This window comes from Saimiri boliviensis, chromosome 11, assembly GCF_048565385.1.
Source record: "Saimiri boliviensis isolate mSaiBol1 chromosome 11, mSaiBol1.pri, whole genome shotgun sequence".
Lineage (NCBI taxonomy): Eukaryota > Metazoa > Chordata > Mammalia > Primates > Cebidae > Saimiri > Saimiri boliviensis.
In genome coordinates, this window is record NC_133459.1 from 23,535,398 (window position 1) to 23,548,567 (window position 13,170).

General features: G+C 45.6%; 1 protein-coding gene and 1 long non-coding RNA gene across 5 annotated transcripts in view; both read right to left on the bottom strand.

Moving 5' to 3' along the window:
- Positions 1-961: 961 nt before the first annotated feature.
- Positions 962-13,170, bottom strand: part of LOC120365983 (uncharacterized) — a 50,190-nt gene continuing 37,981 nt past the window's right edge. Inside the window, exons 2-3 of the long non-coding RNA XR_005580793.2 lie at positions 5,502-5,574; positions 962-4,892 (exon numbers count right to left, since the gene is read on the bottom strand). This is a non-coding gene — a long non-coding RNA (uncharacterized LOC120365983). The remainder of the gene's footprint in view (positions 4,893-5,501; positions 5,575-13,170) is intronic.
- On the bottom strand, positions 5,983-12,503 carry RSRP1 (arginine and serine rich protein 1). Of its 4 annotated transcripts, XR_012512347.1 has the most exons (6): positions 12,322-12,501; positions 11,315-11,921; positions 9,410-9,561; positions 6,945-7,028; positions 6,264-6,431; positions 5,983-6,139 (listed from the first exon to the last, which is right to left on the bottom strand). XR_012512347.1 is itself a non-coding variant. In XM_039473909.2 (5 exons), exons 2-5 carry the CDS (start codon positions 11,853-11,855, stop codon positions 6,315-6,317), a joined length of 894 nt encoding a protein of 297 aa, XP_039329843.1. In that variant the 5' UTR covers positions 11,856-11,921; positions 12,322-12,501; the 3' UTR covers positions 5,983-6,314. The 4 variants fall into 4 exon arrangements, 3 of the variants coding, with proteins under 3 accessions (XP_039329843.1, XP_074236396.1, XP_039329845.1); XM_039473909.2 differs by having other exon boundaries at positions 5,983-6,431; XM_074380295.1 differs by lacking the exons at positions 5,983-6,139; positions 6,264-6,431 and having other exon boundaries at positions 6,994-8,190; positions 12,322-12,503.

Consider the following 13,170-nt stretch of genomic DNA (forward strand, 5'->3'; position numbering starts at 1 on the left):
ATATAAATCAACAAAACAATATAAAATTTATAATGAGATTCAGTGGAAAAGTGATACATAGTGCTTGCATGACTGGCCTAAATCTGCACAAAACAAAACTAGTTTCCTATAGAATATGGAAAAACAACATCACCAACAGTCCAGAAATGAAAATTAAAACAGTTATATGTGGTTTTGTGTCTCTCAGATTGTCCAGGAAATCCAATATTTATTGGGGATGAGTAGTGCTTGTATCCTTCTTATTTTACTGCTATTGAGAATCCTGGCTGAGCACGCTGACTCAGGCCTATAATTCCAGCACTTTGGGAGGCCAAGGCAGGAAAATCCTTTGAGCCTAGGAGTCCAAGACCATCCCTGGCAACATAGTGAGACCTCATCTCTACAAAATAAAAAAATTAGCCAAGCATGGTGGCCTGCCCCTGAAGTCCTGGCTACTTGAGAGGCTTAGATGAGAGGATCCCTTGAGCCTGGGAGGTCAAGGCTGCAGTGAGCCCTGATCGTACCACTGCACTTCAGCCTGACACCATCTCAAAAAAAAAAAGTTCTGTTCATTCTTTTCTCTGTTCCTGCCAGTAAAATTGACCTCTATATTACCAATTTGCTTATACTGCCAATTAAAATCTGCAAATCTGGCCTTAAAAAAAATGTAAATGTTCAATTGGGCATGATGGCTCCTGTCTGTAATCCCAGCACTTTGGGAGGCCGAGGTGGGTATATTACAATGTCAGGAGTTCAAGACCAGTCTGACCAAGATGGTGAAACTCTAATAAAAAATACAAAAATTAGGGCGGGTGCGGTGGCTCACACCTGTAATCCCAGCACTTTGGGAGGCCAAGGCGGGTGGATCATGAGGTCAAGAGATCGAGACCATCCTGGTCAACATGGTGAAACTCCGTCTCTACTAAAAATACAAAAAATTAGCTGGGCATGGCAGCGCATGCCTATAATCCCAGCTACTCAGGAGGCTGAGGCAGGAGAATTGCCTGAACCCAGGAGGAAGAGGTTGCGGTGAGCCGAGATCGCGCCATTGCACTCCAGCCTGGGTAACAAGAGGGAAACTCCGTCTCAAAAAAAACAAACAAACAAACAAACAAAAAAAATACAAAAAGTAACCAGGCTTGGTGGCAGGCATCTGTATCCCCAGCAACTTGGGAGGCTGAGGCAAAGAATTACTCTGCCAGGAGGCAGAGGTTGCAGTGAGCCAAGATTGTGCCACTGCACTCCAGCCTGGGTGACAGAGCAAGACTCCATCTCAAAAAAGAAAAATAATTATTCATAATTAAGTAAAGAAATTTCTGGAAGTGATAAAAGAAGCAATATAGAAAGGAAAGAATATTATGTGTGGTAAAAATTGCTCAACAACTAATTTTATAAGGATATATTAAGAATAATCATATGATTTTCAACTTGCTTTTCTGTGCAATGTAATTTGTGTGATTTTTAAAAACTGGGCTGGGTGCTGTGGCTCACGCCTGTAATCCCAGCACTTTGGGAGGCCAAGGTGGGCAGATTGCCTGAGCTCAGGAATTGGACACCAGCCTGAGCAACACGGTGAAAACCCATCTCTACTAAAAATACAAAATATTAGCCAGGCGTGGCAGCGTGCACCTATAGTCTTAGCTACTCGGGAGGCTGAAGCAGGAGAATCGCTTGAACCTGGCAGGCGGTTGCAGTGAGCTGAGATCATGCCACTGCACTCCAGCTTAGGTGACAGGGCAAGAGTGTGGCTCATGGGAAAAAACTGTTCTGAACTGTATCATTTATCTCTTGTGGCATAACAAATCACTCCAAAACTTGGTACCTTAACAAAATACTATTTTATTATTATCTCTCATAGTTCTGAGAATTGGTGGGGGTTCTCGCACAGGGTCTCTCATGCGGTTGCAGTCAGATTAGGGGTTGGGGCTGGAATCACTGTGCAGGTTTCCTCACTCAGAAGTCTAGTGGTTGATGTTGGCTGTCTGCCTAAACACCCACACCTGGCCTCTGCATTGGCCTGGAATTCCTCAAAGCATGGTGGCTGGATTTTAAGAACAAGTATCCCAAGAGAACTAGGTGGAACCTATTTCACTTTTTATGACTTAGTCTCAGAATTCACATAGTGTCACTCCCTCCATAGTCACAGACTCAAGGATTAGGGACACAGACTCTACTTCTAGATGGAAGGAGTGCCAATGTCACATTGTAAGAATAGCACATAGGATGGACGATCTTCTGGCATCTAGAAAAATTCAATTAGACATATCACTTGTTCTGTTCTTTGTTAATAACTATGTATAAATATAATTTGAACAGATTTTTTATAAGACTCCAGTTTTTTTCACTGGAACCAAGTTATAAAAAAAAAAAAAGACTCCAATTTTTTTAACTGTTGCCATGTTTTATTGAAAAACAAAAACTGTGCTAGATACTTTGTCTGCCCTGTTAGAACTACTCTTCACTGGTCTCCATGTTCTGTGCCCCTGAGTGCTGGCCTGAATGGACTGCATCAGTAAACTCCTGCCCTTTACCTTCTTGGGTCCTGCCAATGCATAGTACCTGTGGAAGAGCAGAGGTTTGGAAGAAATGAGGTCAAGGTGTTTATTCCCTGGCTGGATTACGGGTTTGGTATATTTCTGTAGTCACCACTTCTGTCTAAAGACTTTTATCCCTACACCTTCTGGGTTCCCATTGCTGCTGCCGCCTTTTGCCTCTTTAGAGATAGTAGTAGTGATGGATCCCCCTATTGCTATCCCTGGCATGCCTCACTCTTTGGTTTTTCTTAGAGTCTACAACTTTGTAAGCAGTCCCTTTATTAAGCACTCCCTAATTACTTACAGTATGTAAGCCTAGTAACATGACTTTCAAAACCTGTAATTCTGATGTGATCTCACTAAAAAATAATTTTATAATTTGACTTTATTTTTAAGAGACAGGGTCGGTCAGGCACGGTGGCTCATGCCTGTAATCCCAGCACTTTGGGAGGCTGAGACAGGTGGATCACGAGATCAGGAGTTCGAGACCAGCCTGGCCAAGATAGTGAAACCTCGTCTCTACTAAAATACAAAAATTAGCCAGGTGTGGTGGCATGTACCTGTAGTCCCAGCTACTCAGGAGGCTGAGGCGGGAGAATCACTTGAACCCAGGAGGCAGAGGTTGCAGTGAGCCGAGGCTGTGCAATTGCACTCCAGCCTAGGCGACAGAGCAAGACTCCGTCTCTAAAAAAAAAAAAAAAAAAAACAGGGTCTCACTGTGTCACCCAGGCTTGTCTCAAACTCCTGGCCTCAAGTGATCCTCCGTCCTTAGCTTCTTCCTCCTGAGTAGCTGGGATTACAGGCATGAGCCACCATGCCTGGTTCATAATTGACATTTTTATATTCTTAAAGACTGTAAATACCTGTAAGATTGTTCTATCAAATAATCTATAACATAGAAAAAACCTGTTACTTTGCTATATTTGCTTTTATTTATTTATTTATTTATTTTGAGACAAGGTCTTGCTCTGTTGCCCAGGCTGGAGTGTAATAGCACAATCTTGGCTCACTGCAACCTTTGTCTCCCAGAGGATCCTCCCACCTCAGCCTCCCAAGTAGCTGCAACTACAGGCACATGCCACCATGCCCAGCTAATATATCAATTCTGGGGGAGTTGCAGGGTTGGAGGTAGAGACTGGGTCTTGCTCTGTTGCCTAGGCTGGTCTTGAACTCGTGGGCTCAGGTAATCCTTCCACCTCAGTCTCCCAAAGTGCTGGGATTACAGGAGTAAGCCACCATGCCTGGCCAAATATTTGCCATTTTATTAGAGGTTAAGAAACGTCTCATTTAAATTAACTACATTAGGCAGGGTCCAGTGGCTCACGCCTCTAATTCCAACACTTTGGAATGCCAAAGTGGGCGGATCACTTGAGGTCAGGAGTTTCAGACCAGCCTGACCAACATGGTGAAACCCAGTCTCTACTAAAAATACAAAACTTAGGTGTGGTGGTGGGCTCCTGTAATTTCAGCTACTCAGAAGGCTGAGGCAGGAGAATCGCTTGAACCCGGGAGGCAGAGGTTGAAGGTAGTAGTAAGCTTAGATCGCACCACTGCACTTCAGCCTGGACCCAATGAGCAAGATCCGTCTCAAAAAAAAAAAAAAAAAAAAGTTAGCTACATTAAACAAGCAATTCCACATTTATTGAATTACGTTTATGTTAAGTGCTGCAGAGAAAAAAATGTAAGAAGAGCTGTAACAGGGGAAACTGACTTCTCAAGTCGTGAGCCGGCTTCCCGGAAAAAAGGCATTTAAGGAAATCTGAGGAAGGAGGGGGACACGTCTGCCTCCAGGTTTTTGTTTTGTTTTTGAGATAAGTTCTGTCACCCAGGTTGACTGAGAACCTTGCTCTCGGCATCCTCGAATCTCCCGCACAGGTCCAGGTCTCTCCACCCAATGCGCCTGCGCACAGGCCTAGCCCAGTCGGACACAGCCCAGGGCTGCCAAGGGCGGGGGCTGCCTTCTCTGCTCTAGAGCTCCCCGCAGGAAGAGCCGCGTTACCTCCGGAAAAGCACGGCGGCCTGGTAGCCAGAAGTGAGCTCCGGGGTCGCAGTCGTTACCGGAAGTGGGGGGAAGCGTTGCCAGGGCATGGCGGAGACGATAGCTAAGATGGGTGGCAGGCCTTTGCCCGGGGATGGCGAGCTGGGGCGTTTGCGGCTAGGTCCGTCCTAGAGGCGGCGGCGATGCGGGAGGCGAAGGAGGCGCAGACAGTGAGGCTGGGTCGACGGCGGAAGCCCTTGGCCGGGGCTGTCCGCGAAGCCGAGCCGCCGCGCCTGAAGACCCTCTCCTCACGGCGCCCAGAAGCACGGACGGAGACAGCGCAAATCCCGGCCGCTGCGCTGGAAACGGATGCAGTCTCGAGGCCGGCTCAGACTTGCCACCTGGCCAAACACGTGTTTGTCACTTGTAAAGAGATGTTTTGATGTGTGTGTTTTCACATTTGTCTGTATATTACTCACTTGTCTTCTGTTTAATGTGTGAAGACTACTGGACTTAAAATTCTTAGCTACAAACACGTAAGTCATTGTCAAATTTGTGGTACATCTGGCTTGACCTAGAGTTGAACTTGGGAGCTTCAGAGGTAGGATGCTGACTTTTTTGCAAGCTATATAGTGACAATGGCTACTGGAAATTCACCCTGGTCCCTCTTCCCCGGAAGTGGTCACAATTACAGGTACTTTCCTGTTCCATGCTCCATTGCACAGCTCAAGTCTATTTACGGGGACAAACCCATGGAGACTGATATCTAATGGCATTCTGTAAAATGCCATCCTTCAAAAACCAAATACCCTTGTTCTAAGAAAGTTAAAACGTTTAATCAAAGTATTATTTTAGGCCAGGTAGTGGCTGGCTCAGGCCTGTAATCCCTACACTTTAGGGCCGAAGCAGGATTGCTTAAAGCCAGAAGTTTGACACCAGCCTAGGTAACAAGAGACCCCACCCATCTCTACCAAAAAAAAAAAAAATTAGCCAGGTATTAATGCATAAACCTGTATGGTAGAGGCTGAAGCAGGATTGCCAGAGCCCTGGAGTTCAAGGTTGCAGTCAACTGTGGGTGTTCTACTGCACTCCAGCCTGGGTGATAAAGCAAAGACCCCCACCTCTAAAATTAGTCTATTCATCTATAAAAATCAGTCTCATTTATTTAGACCAGCTGTCTAACCTTTACAGTTCTTAAGTGTAATGCCCACTTAAAGTTTTTTGTGCTTAAGATCCTTCCCAGTCACAGTAGCACTAAGAAATTTCAAATTAAGAGTTTAAGCAATTTTTCAAGTTGAAGTATTGACTTCAATTGGGAAGACTGCTAAAATTCAGTTCCAAATTCATCAGGTCTAGGGTACGGACTTGAGATTTAGCAGTCCTCAAAACCCCAGGTAGGGCCACTCAGCCTTGGACTTGAGATTAACAAGGCTTTAATCAACAGATGTCTCCTTGTAAAGACTCATTAGGTAACAGATATAGAACAAAGACTTTAAGTATGAAAACAAATTTATTAAATATACAAAACAGCAATACAGTTCAATACTGTCTATAAAATTTCACTTTTACATAAGCAATAGTATTTACAACTATATACAAAAGACTCCCACCTGTGCATAACCTTTGGTCCATTTGTGCTATCTCATATCTGCAAGAGAAACCTAAAAGGTTAATATTTGAGTATAAGTATTTACATCTTTTTGTGTTGGTTTTTAAATGCGGGATTACCCTTAAATGGCTCAAAGGGCTGGGATAATGCTAGAAACACTAACTTGCAGTAAAGTGCAGTTTTCATGCAAACTTAGCCGTTAGTTTTTCTCCTTTTAGACAGGTATCCACAGTCCATACGGACTTTTTTTCTGATCTATTTTTGGTGATCTTGAAGATGTCTCTTCTGTGGCAGCTTTAGCTGATTTTTGTATTGGCTTTGCTACAGAATTCTGTAAGAAAACAAATTCAGTCAGCTTTCCAAACACATATATTGTACCTATTTTTTCACAAAAAAATACATTAAATAATCCCATGTATGGGCCTTAAAGATATTATCAAACAAATGCAGTGTGAGCCTTAATTGTAATGTGATTCAAACCGTAAAAAGATACTGGGGTAATGGGGAGACACCAGGTATACACATGGTATAAGGACTGAAGCTTTGTTTTTGAAACTCTTATTTTAAAACACTCTGATCAGAGTATTCTAAAGATTTACCTTTAAAATATTTCAACGATAAAAAAAAGTGGGGGCTACTTAAAACAATGGCAAAATAACAAAACTCGTGAAAATATGGTAAGAACCCATTATAATGGTTACTTGTAAAAGTGGCTCAAAAACAAATTATTTCTATTTAAAGTGTCAGTAGTCCCCCAATTATCACCACGGAGATATAAAACACAAAGATGCAAATACAACCTAAAACCAATTTTTGAGTGATCAATGCTTGGACATACACTTACATTAGAGCTAAAAGCTATGCTTCTTTGCTGGGAAGATTTTTCATTGGGATTTCTAGTTCCATCTTCCGTTACCTTTTCCGACAGCTAGACAGGTTAAGAAAAAGTATAATTTTAAAACACATAACCTTGGTTTCTAAGTACAGTATTAAAGAACAGGCTAATTGTATACACAATTTAGTTGTAGACACAAAAATTAAGTTGGATCTAACCATATATTTAACAGCCTAAATAACAACTGAGTTTTCCCCTTAAAAAAACTGATTTAATAGGCTTAAGACACTCTTTCCATAATTTATTTCCTTGCTGGCAAATTCATTTAAAAAACAATTTTTTAATCAGTTTTCTCAGGTTGAATCAACCTTTGAAAAGTAAAGCCACACCAGAAAATACCTCGTTTTAAGAAACTAAGGCATTTGCCAGTTGGGCCCCCATCTGAACAAACAGACCTTGTCTATTAATACTGAGCACACTCACATCTGGGCCCAATTACAGATTCATTTAGATATCGTAGAATCTTTTTTTCCTGAGACAAAGTTTCACTCTGCCCTGCTGTCCAGGCTGGATGGAGTACAGTGGCATGATCTCAGCTCACTGCAACCTCTACTTATGGGTTCAAGTGATTCTCCAACCTCAGCCTCCCCAGTATCTGGGACTACAGGCACACACCATGCCCGGCTAATTTTTGGTTTCTGTTTTGGTTTTAAGAGGGAGTTTCACTCTGTCCCAAGGCTGGAGTGCGTGGTGCAATGAATGTGGCTCACTGCTAACTCTGCCTCCCAGGTTCAAGCTATTCTCCTGCCTCAGCCTCCCAAATAGCTGGGACTACGGACACGTGCTGCCACGCCCAGCTAATTTTTGTATTTTTAGTAGAGATGGGGTTTCACGATGTTGGCCAGGATGGTCTCAATCTCTTGACCTCATGATCCACCTGCCTTGGCCTCCCCAAAGCATTGGAATTACAGGTGTGAGCCACTGCACCTGGCTGCAATCTTTGTATTTTTAGTTAGAAACAAGGTTTTACCATGTTGGCTAGGCTGTTCTCAAACTCCTGACCTCAGGCGATCCACTCACCTCGGCCTCCCCGTGCTGGGATTACAGGCGTGAGCCACCCAGCCTAGACAGGGTATCTTTATAACTTAAAAGTACAGTGCAATTTGCTAATGCACATCCTGCACATTTCTGGAGAATTATAATAAACTTATCTGCAAGTGAAGCAGGCCTCCTCTTCTGTAATCTCTCAAAACATCTGGAATATATTTGCATATATTATGAAAGGGACATCTATTTCACAGATGCCCCACCATTACAATGTGTACCTTTACTTAATTTAAAAATTGACTTTAATACTTTAGGCAAATGGTACCTAACCCAAATTCTAGCATGCACATGGATCAACAAAAAGAACTAAGCTTTCAGTGTGTGAACATACACTTCAAGTTAAACCTGATGTTTTAGCCCATGTATCAATTACCAACAGATTTTCTTCATCAATGTCTGCAGACCACATTCATGATTTCTATAAGACAGAAATAAAGCAGATAAACTATACTGTATATGCTCAGTACAAAATTTGTGGGAACATAATGCTGCAAATGAAAGCTACTAGTACTCTAAAGACTAACTTTAAAAAACTGGCAATAGAAATCACCAAAGTACCAACTACAATATATTAACGTTGAGACTAGCAGTACTGTGTTAACTGAAAAAAAGTAAAACAAAAATATATATATATATTTTTTCAGATTGGGTCTCACTCTGCTGCCCAGGCTGGAATGTAATGGTGCAACCTTGCATCCTGGGCTCAAACATCCTTCCACCTAAACCTCTCAAACAGCTGAGACTACAGGCATGTGCCACCATTTTTGTATTTTTTTTTTTTTTTTTTTTTGAGACGGAGTTTCCCTCTTGTTACCCAGGCTGGAGTGCAATGGCGCGATCTCCGCTCACCGCAACCTCCACCTTCTGGGTTCAAGCAATTCTCCTGCCTCAGCCTCCTGAGTAGCTGGGATTACAGGCACACACCACCGTGCCCAACTAATTTTTTGTATTTTTAGTAGAGACGGGGTTTCACCATGTTAACCAGGATGGTCTCGATCTCTTGACCTCGTGATCCACCCGCCTCGGCCTCCCAAAGCGCTGGGATTACAGGCTTGAGCCACCGCGCCCGGCCTCACCATTTTTGTATTGACACAGCCAGGTTGCCTATGCTGATCTTGAACTCCTGGACTCAAGCTATCTGCCTCATTACAGGCATGAGGCACCACACACGGCCAATTAAGTTCATTAATCTCCACTTTCCTGGGTATGGCAAAGCCATACCCAGGATCTGCTATTCTGAATTCAACACGTTTTACATATACAGCTAGACTTTCCAAAAACTACAGTCTAAGGTAAATAATAAATGGCTAATGAGATTTGACAGTGGCTTTCTGGAGGTTTTGTTAGGACAAACCTAGAATACTTACTTCAGGCTTTGCACCATTACTTGATAAACCTGTTCCACGGCTTGTTTCTTTGGCTACAGGAACGGTTCTGAGGCTAGCTGGCAATTCAATGTTGGTTGTTCCTAAAGCTTTTGCTGCATTGGCTTTTGCTATTTCTAACAGCTCCATTCGATCTAAAAATAAAAATAAATTTAAATACTCATTAACCTGGTAGTTATTTCCCCCAAGAGAACTCAGAATTACAAAATAAGATGTTATTTTCTGGTATTAAGTATGTTAAGTCATTTGTTTTATAACATATAAAGTAAGGTTGCCCTGGTTTGAGCTGTGCTGGTCCACTTATACTTGGATGTTTTCCTCCTCCTAAATGCAAAGTACTACAGTATTTGAGAGACTGGAAACCTCAAGTGTGCGGAGGTTCCATGCCGGTCCTGAAACCAATCCCCCCAGGAAACGGAGAGGTAACTGTAATTTCATTCACTGAAAATTCTATTTTCTACCTCTGCTGAAAAGAATAAAATTCTTAAATTATCTCAATTTGTTTTCCTGACCAAAGGCCTGAACGTCCTGTTATTCTATTTTTTCGTTGTACTTAATTTTCTCTAGTTAATAGTCAACGTCATTATTATTTTGCTTTCTCTTCAAAGATGTATTTCTGAAAACCGGAGTTTTCTGCAATAGATTCTTTATATGGTTCAATTATCAGAACTACTGAACTAATACTGATACACTTCCAAAGTGTATTTCTACCACCACTCCCAGCTAATAGTTTGTATTTTTAGTAGAGATAGTATCTCTACTATGTTGGCCAGGCTGGTCTGGAACGCCTGGCCTCAAGTGACCTCCCACCTCTGCCTCCCCAAATGCTGGGATTACAGGCACGAGCCACCCCGGCCCGGTAAGTCATTTAAGATACTGGACAATTCAATTTCGTTCAATAATGACGTCTACTAAAAAAAATTTTTTTTTTTTTAATGGAGACAAAGTCTTGCTACGTTGCCTTACTAGGCGGGAATGCAGTGGCGCGGTCTCAGCTCACTGCAACTTCCGCCTCCCGGGTTCAAGCAATTCTCCTGCCTCAGCCTAACGTGTTGTTGGGACTACAGGAGTGCGCCACCACTCCCAGCTAATTTTTGTATTTTTTTTTTTTCTTTTTTCAGTAGAGACGGGGTTTCACCACGTTGGCCAGGACGATCTCAATCTCTTGACCTCCTGATCCATCCGCCTCCACCTCCCAAAGTGCTGGGATTACAGGCATTAGCCACTGCGCCCGGCCAAAGGCTGTTTTGATGTGTTCTTCCCAATCAATAATTAACTTAGAAACTAACTTAATCGTGCCGGGCGCGGTGGCTCAAGCCTGTAATCCCAGCACTTTGGGAGGCCGAGGCGGGTGGATCACGAGGTCGAGAGATCGAGACCATCCTGGTCAACATGGTGAAACCCCGTCTCTACCAAAAGTGCAAAAAATTAGCTGGGCATGGTGGCACGTGCCTGTAATCCCAGCTACTCAGGAGGCTGAGGCAGGAGAATTGCCTGAGCCCAGGAGGCGGAGGTTGCGGTGAGCCGAGATCGTGCCATTGCACTCCAGCCTGGGTAACAAGGGCGAAACTCCGTCTCAAAAAAAAAAAAAAAAAAAAAAAAAAAAAAAAGAAACTAACTTAATCGTAACATTTAGAAGGCTCCACCCACTAAGAACAGTCAGCCACTAGGAAAATAGGTTCCCTCCATCCTGAGCCATTTAACATCCAGTTGATCTTTAAAGGGAAACAACGATGTCCATTTACATACAGATAATGTCCTCCCCCTTTCCTCCAATGAAAAAGATTTCGGGAACTAATACTTAAAACTACAAAGCAATTTTGGTTCCCTAGTCTCCTTTTATACTGTCGCCATAGATTATCAAACACGGAAAGGTAAGTGACGCACCTTTTTCACTTAAGCGAAAGGGAGTTCTGCTCCGCGACCTCGTCCGGGATCTGTCCCTCCACCTGCCGTAATCCTCCGGGTACACGGTGCGACCGAAGCCGTAGTAGCGCCGCCCCCGCGCGATCGCGTACGCCCTTCCGTAGGGCGACCTTCCCCGAGAGCGCGACCTGCTACGGGAACGGGACCGAGACCGGTACCGCGAAGGAGACCGGTAGTATCTCCTAGACAGCCTGTAGCGCCTCTCTCGGTACCGGCGGCTGCCGGATCGCGACCGGCTCCGCGAGTAGGACCGTGAGTAGCGCCTGTACTTCCGCTGGTGGCGCCTTCTGGAACGGGACCGTGACCGGCTCCTCCAACTCCGACTCCGACTCCGACTCCTGAACGAAAACCGACTGGAGACGCGGGAATGGGACCGAGAGCTTCTGCAAAAAGAGCGGCTCCTAGATCGCGACGACAGCCGGCTGGACCCGCCCGACCGCGAGGTGGAGGGCGAATCCTTCTGCGGCGAGCCGGGCCACATGTCGTTCACGTAGTTGGACATCTTCACCCGCGGCTTCACGCGGCGCTTTCTCAGGAAAAGACCCCGCAGGCCTCAACTCCGGACTTCCTAAAACAGCAAGCGGAAAAAAACGAGCCACATCAAGTCCCGGAAGAGGCGCCCGGCCGCCCGGAAGCCACGGCAGGCCGCCCTCCCGGAGGCGGAGCCAGCGCGCGGGCCGCGCAGGAGCCGGGCCCGAGAAACCGCTCAGGCCGGGCGCGCTGGCTCACGCCTGCAATCCCAGCGCTTTGGGAGGCCGAGGCGGGTGCCTCTCCTGAGGTCAGGAGTTCAAGACCAGCCTGGCCACCACGGTGAAACCCCATCTTAAAAACAAAAAAAAACTCCGTTCAGCGCACTGACGCCGCAGCCCAGAATCGAAACGCCGCCTTCCCCAAACGGGCGGCCCGGCGCGTCTCCTGACCCTCACTCCCGAGCGACCACTGCAAGGTCGACCCTTCAGAAAACTTACCGCAGGCTGTGGGCGCCTCCCTCACGACTGAAAGAAAGGCCCAACAGACGCCTTCCTTCAGGAATGTAGGATGAAAAGGGGCTTTTCGTGCCTACTCTCCAAGAAGGAATCCCACAACCTCCAGCTCCGACGTCCAGACGCGCACTCAGAGGATACGTCAGCAGACTTGCCGAAAGTACCAGAAGCTGGTCCCGGCGCATGCGCAGAGGCGGCGCTGCGGCGGGCGTGGCTCTCCTCTCGCCCAATCACTGCCCTGCCTCCTCCCTCCCCAAGCCCCGCCCTGTGCCTCGCCACAGGGTGCGCATGTGCGGTGGAGCTCCAGAGGGCGGTGCTTGGTACATCCTGGTGTCCCGTCGCCCTTGGCTTTTTTTTTTTTTTTTTTTTTTTTTTTTCTCCCCCATGTTTGAGATAATTGCATGATCCACCGGCTCACGAGAAAACTCTAAAGATGGAATATCCCCGCGGGGCGCTACACCAGGCTCTAGCCTCATTGCCCGGGCGGGGCTGGATGTTAGTGCCGGGCGGGGGTGGGGCAGGGAGAGGAACGGCTGCAGGCTGGAGAGGGCTTGGAGCCCTGGCGGTCTGAGTGGCTGGTGCCCACTGGGTGGTAGCCGCCACCCACCGGCAAGCCGCAGATCTGGGCTGAGCGTCCCTGTACCCTTCCCGGCTTCCTCCTGTCCTGGTCCCGCGGCGCTGGGAGAAGGCGACCGCCATCCACACCCCGCCAGGAAGAAGACCGCGCCCTCCCCGGACACCCCTAGATCCCTGGGAATGCAGTATTAACTTGGAAAAGGTGTTTTACTTATGTTTTGACTAGCTCGAGACAAAATAAAGACAATTGATCTTTAA